Source organism: Anomaloglossus baeobatrachus, chromosome 2, assembly GCF_048569485.1.
Source record: "Anomaloglossus baeobatrachus isolate aAnoBae1 chromosome 2, aAnoBae1.hap1, whole genome shotgun sequence".
Lineage (NCBI taxonomy): Eukaryota > Metazoa > Chordata > Amphibia > Anura > Aromobatidae > Anomaloglossus > Anomaloglossus baeobatrachus.
Genome location: NC_134354.1, coordinates 20,504,130 through 20,524,855, shown reverse-complemented (window position 1 = coordinate 20,524,855; position 20,726 = coordinate 20,504,130). Strand labels below are relative to the sequence as shown.

Below are 20,726 nucleotides of genomic sequence, written 5' to 3'. Positions count from 1 at the left end.
ATACACAGACAGACAGACTGAATATACAGACAGTATACACAGACAGACAGTATATACATACAGACAGTATATACATACAGACAGTATACACAGAAAGACAGTATACACAGACAGACAGTATATACATACAGACAGTATACACAGAAAGACAGTATACACAGACAGACAGTATATACATATAGACAGTATATACATACAGATAGTATACACAGAAAGACAGTATACACAGACAGACACAGTTTTTTCACATTATATTCACCTGCCCGTGAAGCAATTCAGCACCCTCCTGCGCATCTAGCCGAGACAAGGCAGCGGCTGGGATCAGCAGGCCCCCCCAGTCTAAGATCAGTGCACCCCCACCAGTCTGAGATCAGCGCCCCCCCCCCAGTCTGAGATCAGCGCCCCCCCAGTCTGAGAACAGCGCCCCCCCGGGGTGAGAACAGCGGCCCCCCCGGGCTGAGATCAGCGTCCCCCCCGGGCTGAGATCAGTGCCCCCCCCCGGGCTGAGATCAGCGGCCCTCCCGGGCTGACATCAGCGCCATCCCCCTGGCTAACATCAGTGGGCGGGCTACCACACCACCTCACACACCCCTGGCGATAGTCTTCAGCTCACAGTGCTTACCTGTCCCGCTGGCTGCCACATCCTCGCCACCTCTGCCGCTGTTACTTGCAGGAGTGTAATGAGGTCGCAGATTGATGACCTCACCACCCTGCTGCAAGGCCCAGCGATGATGCGCTGGCGCTCTGCTCCAATCACCCTGCCTCCAATCCACCACATGGCTAATTTGCATGCTCTGCCCCGTCGCATGCAAATTAGTCATGTAAGGAAGTGAAGCGACACCGCTGCTGTGACTGGGGCCTGGTGAAGAGGAGGGGCCCGTCCTGCCGGGGGCTTAATAAAGATAAGTATTTACCCCGAGCCTGTCAGGGCTCCCTCTCTTCACCGGGCCCCCTACACCAGGCACAGTAGTAATGCCCTGATGGCGGCCCTGGGTCCAGGCATCTTGCCTCAATCCCCTGCGACCAGGGGTCCGACTCCTCTAGGTCCAGACCACCGCCTTCAACCTAGACAGCTACTCTGGGGAGCCACCGCTCCCTGCTTCCTCCACGTCCCTTCACTCTACTTCCCTCTGCTTCACTGACACTCTCCTGACCCTCCCTTCCTGACCCCTAGGTGAGCCACCCTATTCCGCTCAAGCCACCCACTGGTGTGTCTGGTGGGTGTGGTGCAGGGTGTTCCTAGGATTTGATTTGCTGTTGGAGGCAGCACAGTAAGATGGGGACCCAGAACCATGAGGGATTTGAAAACTGCAAGGGAAAAGAGCGTGCAGTACCCTGTGACGACCTGATAGTCCAGGGGCGTCACATATATTGTTACGTCCTGGAGGTGGATTCACGGGACCGTGCACCGGACTCCCCCAGAGAGGCAACCAAGAGCTAACCCCTATACAGGGACTGTCTGGTCACCCCACCAGAGGGCCTAAATGCATGGCAGCCGGAACACAGAAAGTACAGGGTACGGGTCCTTCAGAGATCGGCACGGGAAATGACTAATAGTCCAACGGGAACTGGAGGCAGGACAGATGACGGGGTCCGGATCCAGCGGGACGTGCAGGCTGGAGCATCCAGGTGAAGTCCAGGTGACGGGTTCAGGCTGACGGGAGATGGCGGGATCCTCAGCAAACAGTCACCGGGACACTTCCTGGGTAATCAGCACTCTGGGACCAGGTCAGGACGGCAGACGGGCTCTGCGGAAGAGACAGGGTTAATCTGGGTACAAGGCACAGAGGGACCTGAAAACCTAGCTATGGGAACACGTTGAACAGGCACCGCCCACAGGGAAAAGGAAGTCTTATATACCCTGTACCTGTAATTATCCCTATCCTGTTCCCGGGACGCTGGCCCTTTAAGAAGAGGTGAGTGAGCGAGTGCCCTAATGCGCATGCGCGAGGCCCGAGTGCTGGAGACCAGAGCAGGAAGCGGCGGGGAAGGTGAAGGAGATGCAGGGGAGCCAGAGGGAGTGTCCGGGGTCGCAGGGGAAAGCCGGGACCAGCTGACGGAAGGCACAGGGGACGTACGGGAGGGGGAGTGAGAGGGACCGCCGCGGGCAGGAGAACCGGAGACCGGAGCGGTGAGTGACAGGCGGCGATGGGACCCGGGGAGCGTGACATATATACATTACTTATATATACATTACTTATCCAGTACCGATCCTGAGTTACATCCTGTATTATACTCCAGAGCTGCACTCACTATTCTGCTGGTGGAATCATTGTGTACATACATTACATTACTTATCCTGTACTGATCCTGAGTTACATCCTGTATTATCCTCTAGAGCAGCACTCACTATTCTGCTGGTGCAATTACCGTGTACATACATTACATTACTGATCCTAAGTTACCTCCTGCATTATACTCCAGGGCTGCACTCACTATTCTGTTGGTCGAGTCACTGTGTACATACATTACTGATCCTGTTCTGATCCTGAGCTACATCCTATATTATACTTCAGAGCTGCACTCACTATTCTGCTGGTGCAGTCACTGAGTACATACATTACGTATCTTGCAATAATTCTGAGTAACATCCTTGATGAAATTGGTGAACTGCGTCATGTCTTGTGTAATGTATAACTTACACCATAATTATATACAGGAGATGCCCATGTTATACCAGCTGTACATATATAATTATATACAGGAGATGCCCAGGTTATACCAGCTGTACATATATAATTATATACAGGAGATGCCCAGGTTATACCGGCTGTACATATATAATTATATACAGGAGATGCCCAGGTTATACCGGCTGTACATATATAATTATATACAGGAGATGCCCAGGTTATACCGGCTGTACATATATAATTATATACAGGAGATGCCCAGGTTATACCGGCTGTACATATATAATTATATACAGGAGATGCCCAGGTTATACCGGCTGTACATATATAATTATATACAGGAGATGCCCAGGTTATACCGGCTGTACATATATAATTATATACAGGAGATGCCCAGGTTATACCGGCTGTACATATATAATTATATACAGGAGATGCCCAGGTTATACCGGCTGTACATATATAATTATATACAGGAGATGCCCAGGTTATACCGGCTGTACATATATAATTATATACAGGAGATGCCCAGGTTATACCGGCTGTACATATATAATTATATACAGGAGATGCCCAGGTTATACCGGCTGTACATATATAATTGTATACAGGAGATGCCCAGGTTATACCGGCTGTACATATATAATTGTATACAGGAGATGCCCAGGTTATACCGGCTGTACATATATAATTGTATACAGGAGATGCCCAGGTTATACCGGCTGTACATATATAATTGTATACAGGAGATGCCCAGGTTATACCGGCTGTACATATATAATTATATACAGGAGATGCCCAGGTTATACCGGCTGTACATATATAATTATATACAGGAGATGCCCAGGTTATACCGGCTGTACATATATAATTATATACAGGAGATGCCCAGGTTATACCGGCTGTACATATATAATTATATACAGGAGATGCCCAGGTTATACCGGCTGTACATATATAATTATATACAGGAGATGCCCAGGTTATAGCAGCTGTACATATATAATTATATACAGGAGAGGCCCGGGTTATACCGGCTGTACATATATAATTAGATATAGGAGATGTCCAGGTTATACCGGCTGTACATATATAATTATATACAGGAGATACCCAGGTTATACCGGCTGTACATATATAATTATATACAGGAGATGCCCAGGTTATACCAGCTGTACATATATAATTATATACAGGAGATGCCCGGGTTATACCGGCTGTACATATATAATTATATACAGGAGATACCCAGGTTATACCAGCTGTACATATATAATTATATACAGGAGATGTCCAGGTTATACCGGCTGTACATATATAATTATATACAGGAGATGCCCAGGTTATACCAGCTGTACATATATAATTATATACAGGAGATGCCCAGGTTATACCGGCTGTACATATATAATTATATACAGGAGATGCCCAGGTTATACCAGCTGTACATATATAATTATATACAGGAGATGCCCAGGTTATACCAGCTGTACATATATAATTATATACTGGAGCTACCCAGCTTATATCAGCTGTACATATATAATTATATACAGGAGATGCCCAGGTTATATCAGCTGTACATATATAATTATATACAGGAGATGCCCAGGTTATACCAGCTGTACATATATAATTATATACAGGAGATGCCCAGGTTATACCAGCTGTACATATATAATTATATACAGGAGATGCCCAGGTTATATCAGCAGTATATATAGCTAATTATATACAGGAGATGCCCAGGTTATATCAGCTGTATATATAGATAATTATATACAGGAGATATCCAGGTTATACCAGTTGTACATATATAATTATCTACAGATGATACCTAGGTTATACCAGCTGTACATATACAGTGTGTCCACCCATATCCTGTCCACCGCCATTACTTGAGAATGACGGCAGCTATAGGCATAGAAGTGGTGTCTAGGTATAGTAAAGTAGCCATGCATTACGCAATGAAACCACCTATAGCGCCACCTGGTGGAAAACAACGGAGTTAGTATTTTTATTTAGAAAACGGAACGAGATAGAGAAAAAAAATTAATTACAAAGTTGTAGGACATCATCAATTCAATACGAATCGACACCTTGCATACAGAAATGCTATGATTAGAATGTGTAAAACTCACAAGGCTGCGGACGTGAAGCGATACCTCATGGAGACCTTCCTACAAGTCATTGGGTATGGGGCTGTGTGGAGTGGCCTCCACGCTCACCTGACCTGACCTCATTGGACTTCTTTCTGTGAGGTCACATCAAACAGCAGATGTATGCGACCCCTCCACCAACATTGCAGGACCTACGACCACGTATCACAGATGCTTGTGCAAACGTGTCACCTACCATATTGCACAACGTGCAGCAAGATACAGTATGCTGTGCAGAGTCCAGATTTGCATTGCAGCAAGGTACAGTATGCTGTGCAGAGGCCAGATTTGCATTACAGCAAGGTACAGTATGCTGTGCAGAGTGCAGATGTGCATTGCAGCAAGATACAGTATGCTGTGCAGAGGCCAGATTTGCATTAGAGCAAGATACAGTATGCTGTGCAGAGGCCAGATGTGCATTGCAGCAAGATACAGTATGCTGTGCAGAGGCCAGATGTGCATTGCGGCAAGATACAGTATGCTGTGCAGAGGCCAGATTTGCATTACAGCAAGATACAGTATGCTGTGCAGAGGCCAGATTTGCATTAGAGCAAGATACAGTATGCTGTGCAGAGTGCAGATGTGCATTGCAGCAAGATACAGTATGCTGTGCAGAGGCCAGATTTGCATTACAGCAAGATACAGTATGCTGTGCAGAGGCCAGATTTGCATTAGAGCAAGATACAGTATGCTGTGCAGAGGCCAGATGTGCATTGCGGCAAGATACAGTATGCTGTGCAGAGGCCAGATGTGCATTGCAGCAAGATACAGTATGCTGTGCAGAGGCCAGATTTGCATTAGAGCAAGATACAGTATGCTGTGCAGAGGCCAGATGTGCATTGCGGCAAGATACAGTATGCTGTGCAGAGGCCAGATGTGCATTACAGCAAGATACAGTATGCTGTGCAGAGGCCAGATGTGCATTGCGGCAAGATACAGTATGCTGTGCAGAGGCCAGATGTGCATTGCAGCAAGATACAGTATGCTGTGCAGAGGCCAGATGTGCATTGCAGCAAGATACAGTATGCTGTGCAGAGGCCAGATGTGCATTGCAGCAAGATACAGTATGCTGTGCAGAGGCCAGATGTGCATTGCAGCAAGATACAGTGTGCTGTGCAGAGTCCAGATGTGCATTGCATCAAGATACAGTATGCTGTGCAGAGGCCAGATGTGCATTGCAGCAAGATACAGTATGCTGTGCAGAGTCCAGATGTGCATTGCAGCAAGATACAGTATGCTGTGCAGAGGCCAGATGTGCATTGCAGCAAGATACAGTATGCTGTGCAGAGGCCAGATGTGCATTGCAGCTGATGGGGGCCACTGAGCATCAAAGTTAAATGAGCGCCATATGCATGACCAGCATTCAATGTTTTGTGGGGTCATGGGTTTCATATCATAGCATTTCTGTATGCAAGGCGTCGATTCGTATTGAATTGATGATGTCCTGCAACTTTGTAATTCACTTTTTTTTCTCTATCTCGTTCCGTTTTCGAGATAAAAATGCTAACTCCATTGTTTTTCACCAGGTGGCGCTATAGGTGGTTTCATGGCTAATTTACTATACCTAGACACCACTTCTATGCCAATAGCTGCCGCCGTTCTTCAAGTTAATGGCAGTGGACAGGATATGAGTGGACACACTGTATAATTATTCACAGGAGATACCCAGGTTATACCAACATGCTCCATATTCTTACTATGTACAAGAAAATATACTAGTTATATATACTCCTTCTTGTGGTTTTGCAACTAGCGGAGAACGAGAGTCACAACCCCCCCCATTCTGATTATACGTGGGGGTCTCACTGCACTGATGTAACACTTCTCATCTATCCAGTGATAACCTGCTGAGTACAGATTGTCTCTTAAAGACACAGTGCAGCTAACCTCTACGTTCCATGTTCTATCAGCTTCTCCCGGTAACATTCCGGCTTTCCAATACACTGTGAGCTTCATGGTTAATCGTCGGTTGAGTGAAAGGTTTTATAAGAGAGAAAATAATGAACGCAGCGTCTACATAAGAGATTTTACATATTTACTTTCAAATAAAATCTTTCCAGCAAGATCTACCATGGAAAGTGATTGTCCTCTTGGACAATAACTAAGCTGAATGTTTGCATTGTTGGAAATTCTCCACTGTGTAATGCCACCTTAATAACTTATTGGTAGGCGTATCCATATTTCATGGGCATAACTCAGACTCTGGGCAACTCCTCCGATAAGATGATTTCTGTTTGGTTAACCAATATTTATTCCCCTCTGTATCTGCAGGTCGGACTCTCCGGATGACGACTGTGGGATGTGAATTGTTCCAGTCGGCCTCTTGTGAGATGGACGTTGATGAGATGACCTGAAGAAGTCACCGCTGATCTCCGGTCTGTGTTTGCCTTTGGCACCTTTGGTCCTGAAAAAAGTAGTAATGAGAATCACCGGCATCTTCGGAAACCTCTTGTGCCAGATCCGGCTCCTGCTTTTTATTGCGGTGTGTGTAACGATTGTTGGTTGGACCAATTTTTACATGAAGGACAGCACACGCTACACCCCCAAATACAGAACCCCGGTGGAAAACTTCTGGAAGTCTCCCCTCTCAGAGAAGAAGACAGAGGAGAATAGCCAGCCACCTCTCGTGGAACAGACTTCCCAGAAAGAAGAGGACTTAAAAATCTGCCCTATACTGTCACCAAACCTTCGTGAGTATAGAATTATCATTATGTCACTAGGGAAAAAATAAAAATACCGTATTTTTCTGATTATAAGACGCACTTTTCCTCCCAAAAATTTGGAAGCAAAATGAGGGGTACGTCTTAAAATCCGAATGTAGCTTACCGTGGGGTGGTAGAGAGGGAGGGCAATGTGTGCCGCCCCCGTGCCAGCATTCGGCGCTGCTCGGATCCGGGCATTCAGGGCTGGTGGATCGAGGGTCTCCGAACACGCCGAATAAATGGGGGGACGTAGATGTACGGGCTAGGCCGTAGTAAGTTCGTGATGCCACCAACGGTGTGGGGTGAGGTGGGACACCACCGCTGCTGTTATGGGGCACCCGGAAGAGATGTTGTGCAGCAAGTTATTAACCCCTCCGTGGGTATGGGGTGGTGGCCCCGGGACCCGGTGGCTCAGTGCAGGGGATGGCGACCACAGGGGGATGCTGGTGTACTCACTGTTAGTAAAACACACAAGTCTCTGGTAAACCAAGGTGATGGTGGCCGGTGCTGCGGCCGGTTGCATTCAGGTCCCCCACCCGGCTGGTGGTCTCTATCCTTTTCCTGCACTGCTTTGTGTAAGGTGGACTTTCCTAGTGTGAAACTCAGGAGTCCACTCCCGGCTGGATGTGGCCTAGGGAGCTGTGCCCGCAGACACTGGCCCATGGGATCTATGGGTCCTGGCGGTGACCTCTTATCCCTAATCGGTGGGCTGTTGTCTTCTATGAAGGACTTTGGGTGGGACAGGACCTCTAGTCCTGGCCTCAATCGGTTAATTAACCAGTTCCACTTGGTTCTGGTCCTGGCTTCAGGGTTAGAGTACCTCCCTTTGTGCTCCGGTTTCTGGGTCGGCTCCCCGTGTCGGTACCGGCGGGCTACAACCCTGTCCCAGTCCACCTCGGTTCAACCGAGCCGTCTTCCCGTGTCTTGCTGCTGGTGACCACCATATGCCTACTAGCCAGTAGCTCCAGGGCTCCTACACTGGTACCGTTCAACTTGACTTCACTGCTGTAGCTACACTTAGCTCCAGCCCATACTCCTCTCCAAAATGAACTTCAAACTGATCTAGACTGATATGCTGCTTTTCCCGCCCCGGGCTGTCTGGACCCCTGGGTGGGCGTTTCCCAACCACCTGGTCACGCCCACTGGTGTGTCTATCTTTCCCTAAGGGGGGGTGATTAGGGTTTTTTGTTGGCTGTATATTTCCTAGTGAGGGAACGGTGTAGTGCGGGGGCCTAACTGTGACTACCTGGTTTTGCCAGGGCGTCACACTCCCCCTTGGTTAAACACAGACCATCCGCGGGCTGTCCGACCACCACCGTTTATTGAACTAGAAAAAGGAGATAAAACGGGTAAAACATCTTACAATTATAATAACATTTACATAGAAGTATATTTTAGCTCTTCCCTTACGGGAGGCATTTTTCTTAAACGTTGCAGATATAAACAACCGGGACGGGACAGACCAGGTCCTTCTCACCTCACCCACTGTTACGGGGGGCTGTCTGATAATAACCTAAAAGGAGTATCAGACAGTCAGGGTCCACCGTGCAAAGACTTTGCTGCAGACTATGGCAGAGTGCAATACCTCTGTTAACTCACAGAAGGATATAATAAGTAAGTAAAGCAATTCCTCCCTTACTTGGAGGGTGTGTAGAATGATCTCTGTTAATAATCACAGAGACAAAGGCAATGTGTGCGAAATGGCACCTACCTAGGTCCGCTCTTCTAGTGGTGCAAAAGAGACTAACAGCAGCGTAAGCCGCACAAAGCTCCTACCTGCGTTCGCTCCACTAGTGTGCGAGGATACGAACCACTAGATATGGCACCTGCCTAGGTCCGCTCTTCTAGTGGTGCAAAAGAGACGAACAGCAGCGTAAGCCGCACAAAGCTCCTACCTCTGTTCGCTCCCCTAGTGTGCGAGGATACGAACAACTGCCAGACGCAGTATAAGGAACGTTACCCTAGCGGCAACGTCCACCTACGAGTAGAATCACAAGGCCCAGCCAGACCATGTGCCTCAGGCACCTGCCTATGTCCGCTCCCCTAAGAGGTAAGGATACGGACAGCAGCCGAAGCTGTAAGGTATAAGAACGCTACCCTGCCGGTAGCGCTCACCTAGCATAGACAGAGGAATGCCTAGAGGAACGCGCACAGAGCGTCTACTCATATGCATGAACCAAGAGGACTGAGCACCATGCGGCGTGTGTCAGGGTCTTATATAGACTCTGTGCCTCATCCAAGATGGAGGACACCAGAGCCAATCCGCTGCCAGAACGACAGGAGTGACGTCATGCTGGCCTATCACCGAGCAAGACGTCACAAGCACATGACCAGCGACCAATCGGCATAGAAGGTGTCAGAGACATGTGACCTCGTGTCAGCGATGATGTCACCCGCACATGTGCAATGGCTCCAAGATTGGACTTAGTCTCTGGCGCTCGCACATGTGCAGTAGCAAGAAATCTGGACTTAGTTTCCAGCGCTCGCACATGTGCAGTAGCAAGAAATCTGGACTTAGTCTCCAGCGCTCGCACATGTGCAGTAGCAAGGAATCTGGACTTAGTCTCCAGCGCTCGCACATGTGCAGTAGCAAGAAATCTGGACATAGTCTCCAGTGCTCGCAGCAACCGTAACACCCACCCAGAACAACTGGTGTGCACCCCTTACCCAATTCCAGGACAGGTCCGGGTGTTGCCAGTACAGGCCAGGTAAAAAGTTCCTTACCCGGCAGTCCTTTTTCAAGGGCCCCACGTCCAGTGGACCCCTGACCTGGAGGGTAGTCATCGGTTTTGCTGGTGACAGGGCCTCGGCCGACTCTACCTCAGGCCCATCCTTCAACTAGCCTCTCCAGAGACTGCGGCTTGGTGAGAAGGTAGGTCTGGGGCTATTTACAAGACCCAAAAGTTTATGGGTTGGCTCGCAAGTTCTAAGCCATTGTCTTTAGAAACGGGGGTTTAACTGCAAACCGGGATCAACGGACAGTCCCAACGGGGACTTTGCAGAGGAGGTAGCCGGGAACCGCTACCACTGCTGCATGGGGCCATATGTCTCACTTGGCCCCCGGGGGTCAGCATTCCGGGACCAGCTGCAATGCATCCCGGAGCTTTGAACTTCCATCGGGAACGGAGGTGGTATAGCAGGTGATGCCGCTGCTCCTGGGAGCAGTGCCGGCCGGCACTCCCCCATCACGTAGGAAACAGGCTCCAGCTCCGGGTAGGTCAACGAGGACGAGACGGTCTGGGTAGCTTTCTCCCGTTGTGACACTGCGCGGGTAGCTCGGCTCTCACGGGCCCACACCACGGCCACCATCCTCCGGACCTCCGCTTTCCACTCCAGCACCTGTTGCAGAGACTGCGACCGAACCCGGACACATAATCTCCCCAGCTCCCGCTCCAGCCAGGCAGCGGTCCCTATCGGTAAGCGACCTGACTTGCGTTCCTCCTCAGGGACCTCCGCTCCACTCTGGGGCGCCGCCGCTGCAGTGGTCGGCGTGGGGCCGGCATCGGGTTTAGGAGCAGACATTCTCCCGCTGCTCCCCCTTGGTCTTTTGCTGGCACTTCTTACTGCGGCCTGTTAGTTTCGTTTTGCGACTTCCGGGCTCGCTTTCCGGCCGTGTTTCCAGGGGGCGGGGCTTTGGCTTTTGTGCCCTTTTCTCGGGGAAAAAGACGCTGGGCTATAGTTTTCGCGCCCAAACTGGCGGCAAAATGGCGACTTCTGAAAATTTAGCAACGGATCACCGCTGACTGTCCAATACAAGGCGCACTTCCACAAGGTAAGTGGATGGGTAAGTATCCTGTTCATGACGCCAAGTTTCGAGGTGTGCCACCCCCGTGCCAGCAGCCGGTGCTGCTCAGATCCGAGCCTTCAGGGGTGGTGGCTCGAGGGTCTCCGGACCCGGGGGTCTCGCGGACACGCCGAATAAATGGGGGGACGTAGATGTACGGGCTAGGCCGTAGTAAGTTCGTGACGCCACCCACGGTGTGTGGTGAGGTGGGACACCACCGCTACTGTTATGGGGCACCCGGTGGAGATGTTGTGCAGCAAGTTATTAACCCCTTCGTGGGTAGGGATGGTGGCCCCGGGACCCGGTGGCTCGGTGCAGGGGATGGCGACTGCAGGGGGGTGCTGGTGTACTCACTGTTAGTAAAACACACAAGTTTCTGGTAAACCAAGGTGATGGTGGCCTGTGCCGCGGCCGGTTGAGTTCAGGTCCCCCACCCGGCTGGTGGTCTCTATCCTTTTCCTGCACTGCTTTGTGTAAGGTGGACTTTCCTAGTGTGAAACTCAGGAGTCCGCTCCCGGCTGGATGTGGCCTAGGGAGCTGTTCCCGCAGAGGCTGGCCCGTGGGATCTATGGGCCCTGGCGGTGACCTCTTATCCCTAATCGGTATGAGGGACTTTGGGTGGGACAGGACTTCTGGTCCTAGCCTCAATCGGTTAATTAACCAGTTCCACTTGGTTCTGGTTCTGGCTTCAGGGTCCGAGTACCCCCCTTTGTGCTCCGGTTTCCGGGTCGGTTCCCTGTGTCGGGACAACCCTGTCCCGGTCCACCTCAGTTCCACCAAGCCGTCTTCCCGTGTCCCGCTGACTGAGACCACCGTCTGCCTTCTAGCCAGTGGCACCAGGGCTCCTACCCTGGTACCATTCAACTTGACTTCCCTGCTGTAGCTTCACTTAGCTCCAGCCCACACTCCTCTCCAAACTGAACTTCAAACTAATCTAGACTGATCTGCTGCTTTTCCCGCCCCGGGCTGTCTGGACCCCTGGGTGGGCGTTTCCCAACCACCTGGTCACGCCCACTGGTGTGTCTATCTTTCCCTAAGGGGGGGTGACTAGGGTTTTTGGTTGGCTGTATGTTTCCTAGTGAGGGAACAGTGTAGTTCGGGGGGGCCTAACTGTGACTACCTTGTTTTACCAGGGCGTCACAAATGCTATGGCGCTGCTCTATGCGGCTCGCGGCTCTGCTCTTTACGACTCTGTGCAGTGGGCAGCGAAGCTCTGTGCGGCAGTCAGCGAGGCACGGGAAATTCTGAAGAGGTCATTGGTAAGGGCTTCAAATAATGGCACCCACAATTGACGCATGTGCAGATGGAGCTCTCATCTACGCACACGCCGACTCCAGACACCATTTCTTTGAAGCCTGTACGGCCGACATCTTCGGAATGGCCAGTGCCTTACCACCTGCAGCGAGCACCAGCTGACAGTCATGACAAATAGGCGGAAGGCACTCACCAAGATGCTCAATAAAAAAAAGCTGTTTATTCGACCATCAGGTCAGGGGGAAAGGCGTGAGGGAGAACACACAAGCTCACAGCAGCGCCGACTGTCCCAGCACAGATTAGCGCCAACTGCCCCAGCACAAAGCAGCGTTGGCTTCTCTAGCACAGAGCAGCACCGGCTGCCCCAGCACAGAGCAGCACCGGCTGCCCCAACACAGTGCCGCAGCGAGCATCTGGGGCCCCCTCTGCACTGCTCGCAGCATCGCCATACTCTACCACCGACCCTCCCTCCTGTGACCCTGCTCCACCACTACTGCTGTCCCACCTCCCCGGTAATGCACCATATGATTATAAAACGGACCCCATATTTTTTTTCTTTTTTACCCTTTTTTATCTCTAAATTTGGGGTGCGTGTTATCATCCAGTGCGTCTTATAAAATGAAAAATATGGTAGGTGTAAATTACTTCATTGTTTTTTTTTTAGTGTAGTCAGAACCCCTAGTTATATGAGTACAGTGGACTACTCCCCACTTGCAGCATTGAGGAATAGACCACTATTTCCATATTGTAGGTGATCCTGACTACGTTGAAAAACCGAGGATTGCTTTGTCTTATTTCCTAACTCTGATATGTCGCTAAATAAAATAAATGAAGTATATAATAAGCGTTAGTAAAAAGATGGATACAGAAGCATTAGAAACATTTTCTGGGAATGGACATTGATGATTATTGATATACTAGAAGGTGGCCCGATTCTACGCATCGGGTATTCTAGAATTTACTTATTGTGTAGTTCATGTATGATTTTTGTTATAGATATAGATATATATATATATATATATATATATATATATATATGTTGTTGTGTGTAGTTACCAAGTGTTTGTGTAGGGCGCTGTACATGTTCTGGGTGTTGTCTGGGTGTGGCGGGGGGTGAGAGCGGTGTTGTATGTGTGTTGCGTTGTTTGTGGAGCGCTGTGTGTCTGTTGCGTTGTGTGTGTGTGTTGCGCGGTTTGTGTGGGTGTGGTGTGTTTTGGGGAGAGGTATGTTTTGTGCAATGTGTGTGTTGTGCGGTATGTGCGTATATTTATGTATGCCGCGGTGTTTGTGTGTTGGGTGTTGTTTGTGTGCAGCGTTGTCTGTGTGTTTGGGTGTCTGTGTATGGCGGTGTTTGTGGTTCCCTGTGTGTGTGTGAGTGTGTGTGTGTGTGTTGGAGGGAGGTGTGCACCTCCCATTGTGCTCCATCCCCCATGCTGCACACCCCCCATCATGCCCCATCCCCTATGCTGGGCATTCCCCATCGTGCTCCATCCCCCATGCTGCACACCCCCCATCGTGCTCCATCCCCCATGCTGCGCACTCCCCATCGTGCTCCATCCTCCATGCTGCGCACTCCCCATCGTGCTTCATCCTCCATGCTGCGCACTCCCCATCATGCTCCCTCCCCCATGCTGCGCACCCCCCAACGTGCTACATCCCCCATGCTGCGCACTCCCCATCGTGCTACATCCCCCATGCTGCGCACTCCCCATCGTGCTACATCCCCCATGCTGTGCACCCCCCATCGTGCTACATCCCTCATCGTGCTACATCCCCCATCGTGCTACATCCCCCATGCTGCGCACACCGCCATCGTGCTCCATCCGCCATGCTGCGCACTCCCCATCGTGCTACATCCGCCATGCTGCGCACTCCCCATCGTGCTACATCCCCTATGCTGCGCACCCCCCATCGTGCTCCATCCCCCATGCTGCGCACTCCCCATCGTGCTACATCCCCCATGCTGCGCACTCCCCATCGTGCTACATCCCCCATGCTGCGCACTCCCCATCGTGCTACATCCCCCATGCTGCGCACCCCCCATCGTGCTATATCCCCCATCATGCTACATCCCCATCGTGCTACATCCCCCATGCTGCGCACTCCCCATCGTGCTACATCCCCCATGCTGCGCACCCGCCATCGTGCTCCATCCGCCATGCTGCGCACTCCCCATCGTGTTACATCCCCCATGCTGCGCACTCCCCATCGTGCTACATCCCCCATGCTGCGCACCTCCCCATCGTGCTACATCCCCCATGCTGCGCACTCCCCATCGTGCTACATCCCCCATGCTGCGCACTCCCCATCGTGCTACATCCCCCATGCTGCACACTCCCCATCGTGCTACATCCCCCATGCTGCGCACTCCCCATCGTGCTACATCCCCCATGCTGCGCACTCCCCATCGTGCTACATCCCCCATGCTGCGCACTCCCCATCGTGCTACATCCCCCATGCTGCACACTCCCCATCGTGCTACATCCCCCATGCTGCGCACCCCCCATCGTGCTACATCCCCCATGCTGCGCACCTCCCCATCGTGCTCCATCCCCCATGCTGCACACTCCCCATCGTGCTCCATCCCCCATGCTGCGCACTCCCCATCGTGCTACATCCCCCATGCTGCACACTCCCCATCGTGCTACATCCCCCATGCTGCGCACTCCCCATCGTGCTACATCCCCCATGCTGCGCACTCCCCATCGTGCTACATCCCCCATGCTGCGCACTCCCCATCGTGCTACATCCCCCATGCTGCGCACCCCATCGTGCTACATCCCCCATGCTATAATAGTTCTCCTATTATACTCAGAGAGGAGTATAATAGGAGGACTGTAATAGGAGGAGTAGTCCTAGGGGGAGAGGAGTATAATGCCGGCTCCCTGCACATGTGTACCGGGAGCCGGTGTACGCTGGTAACTATGATACACATCGGGTAACCAAGGGACCTTAGTTACCCGATGTGTATAATGGTTACCAGCGTTCACGGGCTCCGTCAAGATCCCAGCATCGCAAGGTTATGTCTGGCGCTGCTGGGATCGTGACGGAGCCGGTGTAGAAGCAAGCGATATCCCAGGATGTTGTGAGTGTGTGGATGTGATGTGTGAGGTGTGTGTGAGAGTGAGTGTGATCTGATGTGTGTGTGTACTCACCTGGGAGTCGGAGCTCCGTGTCAGTTGGGCCAGAGCGAGCGTGCATTGCGTGAGGGGGGCGGGGCCTGCAGAGAGCCGGGGCGAGAGGCCAATCCGTGGGGGGGCGGGGCCATGGCGAGCCCAGCGGCCAATCAGCTTTGTGTCACCGTAAGGACACAATTTTGGAGCATGACAGACAGACAGACAGACAGAATAAGGCAATTATATATATAGACTAGAAGGTGGCCCGATTCTACGCATCGGGTATTCTAGAATTTACATATTGTGTAGTTAATGTATGATTTTTGTTATATATATATATATAGATGTTGTTGTGTGTAGTTACCAAGTGTTTGTGTAGGCGCTGTACATGTTCTGGGTGTTGTCTGGGTGTGACGGGGGGTGAGAGCGGTGTTGTATGTGTGTTGCGTGTGTTGCGTTGTTTGTGGAGCGCTGTGTGTCTGTAGCGTTGTGTGTGTGTGTGTTGCGCGGTTTGTGTGGGTGTGGTGTGTTTTGGGGGGAGGTATGTTTTGTGCAATGTGTGTGTGTTGCGTGGTATGTGCGTATATTTATGTATGCCGCGGTGTTTGTGTGTTGGGTGTTGTGTGTGTGCAGCGTTGTCTGTGTGTGTGGGTGTCTGTGTACGGCGGTGTTTGTGGTTCCCAGTGTGTGTGTGGTGTGTTGTGTGTGTGTGTGTTGGGGGGAGGTGTGCACCTCCCATCGTGCTCCATCCCCCATGCTGCGCACCCCCCATCGTGCTCCATCCGCCATGCTGAGCACTCCCAAACGTGCTCCATCCGCCATGCTGCGCACTCCCAAACGTGGTCCATCCGCCATGCTGCGCACTCCCAAACGTGCTCCATCCGCCATGCTGCACACTCCCAAATGTGCTCCATCCGCCATGCTGCGCACTCCCAAACATGCTCCATCCGCCATGCTGCGCACTCCCAAACGTGCTCCATCTGCCATGCTGCGCACTCCCAAACGTGCTCCATCTGCCATGCTGCGCACTCCCAAACGTGGTCCATCCGCCATGCTGCGCAGTCCCAAACGTGTTCCATCCGCCATGCTGCGCACTCCCAAACGTGCTCCATCCGCCATGCTGCGCACTCCCAAACGTGCTCCATCCGCCATGCTGCGCACTCCCAAACGTGCTCCATCTGCCATGCTGCGCACTCCCAAACATGCTCCATCCGCCATGCTGCGCACTCCCAAACGTGGTCCATCCGCCATGCTGCGCAGTCCCAAACGTGCTCCATCCGCCATGCTGCGCACTCCCAAACGTGCTCCATCCCCCATGCTGCGCACCCCCCATCGTGCTCCCAGCCTCCCCCAGCATCAGCCTCCCCCTCCCAGCCTCCCCCAGCATCAACCTCCCCCAGCATCAGCCTCTCTCCTCCCAGCCTCCCCCAGCATCAGCCTCCCCCAGCATCAGCCTCTCTCCTCCCAGCCTCCCTCCTCCCAGCCTCCCCCAGCATCAGCCTCCCCCAGCATCAGCCTCCCCCAGCATCAGCCTCTCTTCTTCCAGCCCAGCCTCCCCCAGCATCAGCCTTCCCCAGCATCAGCCTCTCTCCTCCCAGCCTCCCCCAGCATCAGCCTCCCCCTCCCAGCCTCCCCCAGCATCAGCCTCCCCCAGCAGCAGCCTCTCTCCTCCCAGCCTCCCCCAGCATCAGCCTCTCTCCTTCCAGCCTCCCCCAGCATCAGCCTCCCCCTCCCAGCCTTCCCCAGGATCAGCCTCTCTCCTCCCAGCCTCTCTCCTCCCAGCCTCCCTCCTCCCAGCCTCCCTCAGCATCAGCCTTCCCCTCCCAGCCTCCCTCAGCATCAGCCTTCCCCAGCATCAGCCTCTCTCCTCCCAGCCTCCCCCAGCTTCAGCCTCTCTCCTTCCAGCCTTCCCCAGCATCAGCCTCCCCCTCCCAGCCTTCCCCAGGATCAGCCTCTTTCCTCCCAGCCTCCCCCTCCCAGCCTCCCTCAGCATCAGCCTTCCCCTCCCAGTCTCCCCCAGCATCAGCCTCCCCCTCCCAGCCTTCCCCAAGATCAGCCTCTCTCCTCCCAGCCTCCTCCAGCACGCCGTGCTCCTCTGCCGACACTCACAGATCCGATCGCATACACTCACACACACCCGATCGCATACACTCACACACACCCGATCGCATACACTCACACACACCCAATCGCATACACTCACACACACCCGATCGCATACACTCACACACACACACACTGACGATATCGCACATCCACGCTCACACTCATACCATCCGGAGATACCACATGCTTCTGGCCATGTGATCCTCCGGCAGGTCCTGGAAGGTCACAACAGCACAGTATCGAGGCCGAGAAGCAAGCGATATCTCCGGATGCTGTGAGTATGTGGATGCGATGTGATGTGTGTGTGAGGTGTGTGTGAGAGTGAGTGTGAGCCGGTGTACACTATGATACACATCGGGTAACCAAGGGACCTTAGTTACTCGATGTGTATAATGGTTACCAGCGTTCACGGCCTCCGTCAAGATCCCAGCATCGCAAGGTTATGTCTGCGATATCCCAGGATGTTGTGAGTGTGTGGATGTGATGTGTGAGGTGTGTGTGAGAGTGAGTGTGATCTGATGTGTGTGTATGTACTCACCTGGGAGTCGGAGCTCCGTGTCAGTTGGGCCAGAGCGAGCGTGCATTGCGTGAGGGGGGCGGGGCCTGCAGAGAGCCAGGGCGAGAGGCCAATCCGTGTGGGGGGGCGGGGCCATGGCGAGCCCAGCGGCCAATCAGCTTTGTGTCACCGTAAGGACACAATTTTGGAGCATGACAGACAGACAGACAGACAGAATAAGGCAATTATATATATAGTCTAGAAGGTGGCCCGATTCTACGCATTGGGTATTCTAGAATTTACGTATTGTGTAGTTAATGTATGATTTTTGTTATATATATATATATATATAGATGTTGTTGTGTGTAGTTACCAAGTGTTTGTGTAGGCGCTGTACATGTTCTGGGTGTTGTCTGGGTGTGACAGGGGGGTGAGAGCGGTGTTGTATGTGTGTTGCGTGTGTTGCGTTGTTTGTGGAGCGCTGTGTGTCTGTAGCGTTGTGTGTGTGTTGCGCGGTTTGTGTGTGTGGTGTGTTTTGGGGGGAGGTATGTTTTGTGCAATGTGTGTGTTGTGCGGTATGTGCGTATATTTGTGTGTGCCGCGGTGTTTGTGTGTTGGGTGTTGTGTGTGTGCAGCGTTGTCTGTGTGTGTGGGTGTCTGTGTAGGGCAGTTGTTTGTGGTTCCCAGTGTGTGTGTGTGTGTGTGGTGTGTTGTGCAGTGCGCGCGCGTGTGTGTGTGTGTGTGTGTGTGCATCAGCCTCTCTTCTCTCAGCCTACCTCTCCCAGCCTCCCTCCTCCCAGCCTCCCTCAGCATCAGCCTCCCTCTCCCAGCCTCCCTAAGCATCAGCCTCCACCAGCATCAGCCTCTCTCCTTCCAGCCTCCCCCAGCATCAGCCTCCGCCAGCATCAGCCTCTCTCCTTCTAGCCTCCTCCAGCATCAGCCTCCCTCTCCCAGCCTTCCCCAGGATCAGCGTCTCTCCTCCCAGCCTCCGTCCTCCCAGCCTTCCCCAGCATCAGCTTTCCCCTCCCAGCCTCCCTCAGCATCAGCCTTCCCAGCATCAGCCTCTCTCCTCCCAGCCTCAGCCTCTCTCCTTCCAGCCTCCCCCAGCATCAGCCTCTCTCCTTCCAGCCTCCCTCAGCATCAGCCTCCTCTTCCCAGCCTTCCCCAGGATCAGCCTCTCTTCTCCCAGCCTCCTTCTTACCAGCCTCATCCTCCCAGCCTCCCTCAGCATCAGCCTTCCGCTCCCAGTCTCCCCCAGCATCAGCCTCCCCAAGCATCAGCCTCCACCAGCATCAGCCTCTCTCCTTCCAGCCTCCCCCAGCATCAGCCTCTCTCCTTCCAGCCTCCCTCAGCATCAGCCTCCCGTTCCCAGCCTTCCCCAGGATCAGCCTCTCTCCTCCCAGCCTCCTTCCTCCCAGCCTCCCTCAGCATCAGCCTTCCCCTCCCAGTCTCCCCCAGCATCAGCCTCCCCAAGCATCAGCCTCCACCAGCATTAGCCTCTCTCCTTCCAGCCTCCCCCAGCATCAGCCTCCCCAAGCATCAGCCTCCACCAGCATCAGCCTCCCTCGTCCCAGCCTCCCCCTCCCCCTCCCAGCCTCCCCCAGCATCAGCCTCTCTCCTCCCAGCCTTCCTCATGATCAGCCTCTCTGCTCCCAGCCTCCTCCAGCACGCCGTGCTCCTCTGCCGACACTCACACACCCGATCGCATCCACTCACACACACCCGATCGCATCCACTCACACACACCCGATCGCATCCACTCACACACACCCGATCGCATCCACTCACACACACCCGATCGCATCCACTCACACACACCCGATCGCATGCACTCACACACACAGACACTGACGATATCGCACATACGCGCTGATACTCACAACATCCGTAGATATCACATGCCTCTGGCCATGTGATCCTCCGTCAGGTCCTGGAAGATCACAACAGCACAGTATCGAGGCCGAGAAGCAAGCGATATCGCCGGATGCTGTGAGTGTGTGGATGCGATGTGAGGTGTGTGAGTGTGAGAGTGAGTGTGATCTGATGTGTGTGTATGTTTGTGTGTGTGCTGTTATGTGTGTGCGTGTGGATCTTCTGCCGCAGCAGGACCTTGCTGCGCTTATAACCGAGCATGGTTACCAACGTATCCACACCACTCCCGTGCGAGCGGGGGCCGGGGGGGGGGTGGGGGGGAGTACAGTACTCACCTCCGTGACAGCCGTGTCAGTTCGGGGAATGCGCGGGGGGGGGGGGGGAGTACAGTACTCACCTCCGTGACAGCCGTGTCAGTTTGGGGAATGCGCGGGGGGAGGGAGGGGGCGGGGCCAGAGCTAGCGTGCATTGCGTGAGGGGGGCGGGGCGTGGCGTGGCTGAATTGCCAATGCCTGCAGGGTGCCGGGGCGAGAGGCCAATCTGTGGGGGGGGCGGAGCCTGAGCGAGCGGCTGGCCAATCCGTGTGGGGGCGCAGCCTGGGCGA

General features: G+C 53.0%; 1 protein-coding gene across 1 annotated transcript in view; it reads left to right on the top strand.

The window, feature by feature from the left end:
- Positions 1-7,211: 7,211 nt before the first annotated feature.
- The window catches only part of LOC142281275 (beta-1,4-galactosyltransferase 4-like), a 101,098-nt gene continuing 87,583 nt past the window's right edge, over positions 7,212-20,726 (top strand). The window contains exon 1 of the mRNA XM_075332833.1: positions 7,212-7,482. Coding sequence (XP_075188948.1) covers positions 7,212-7,482 — 271 coding nt within the window. The remainder of the gene's footprint in view (positions 7,483-20,726) is intronic.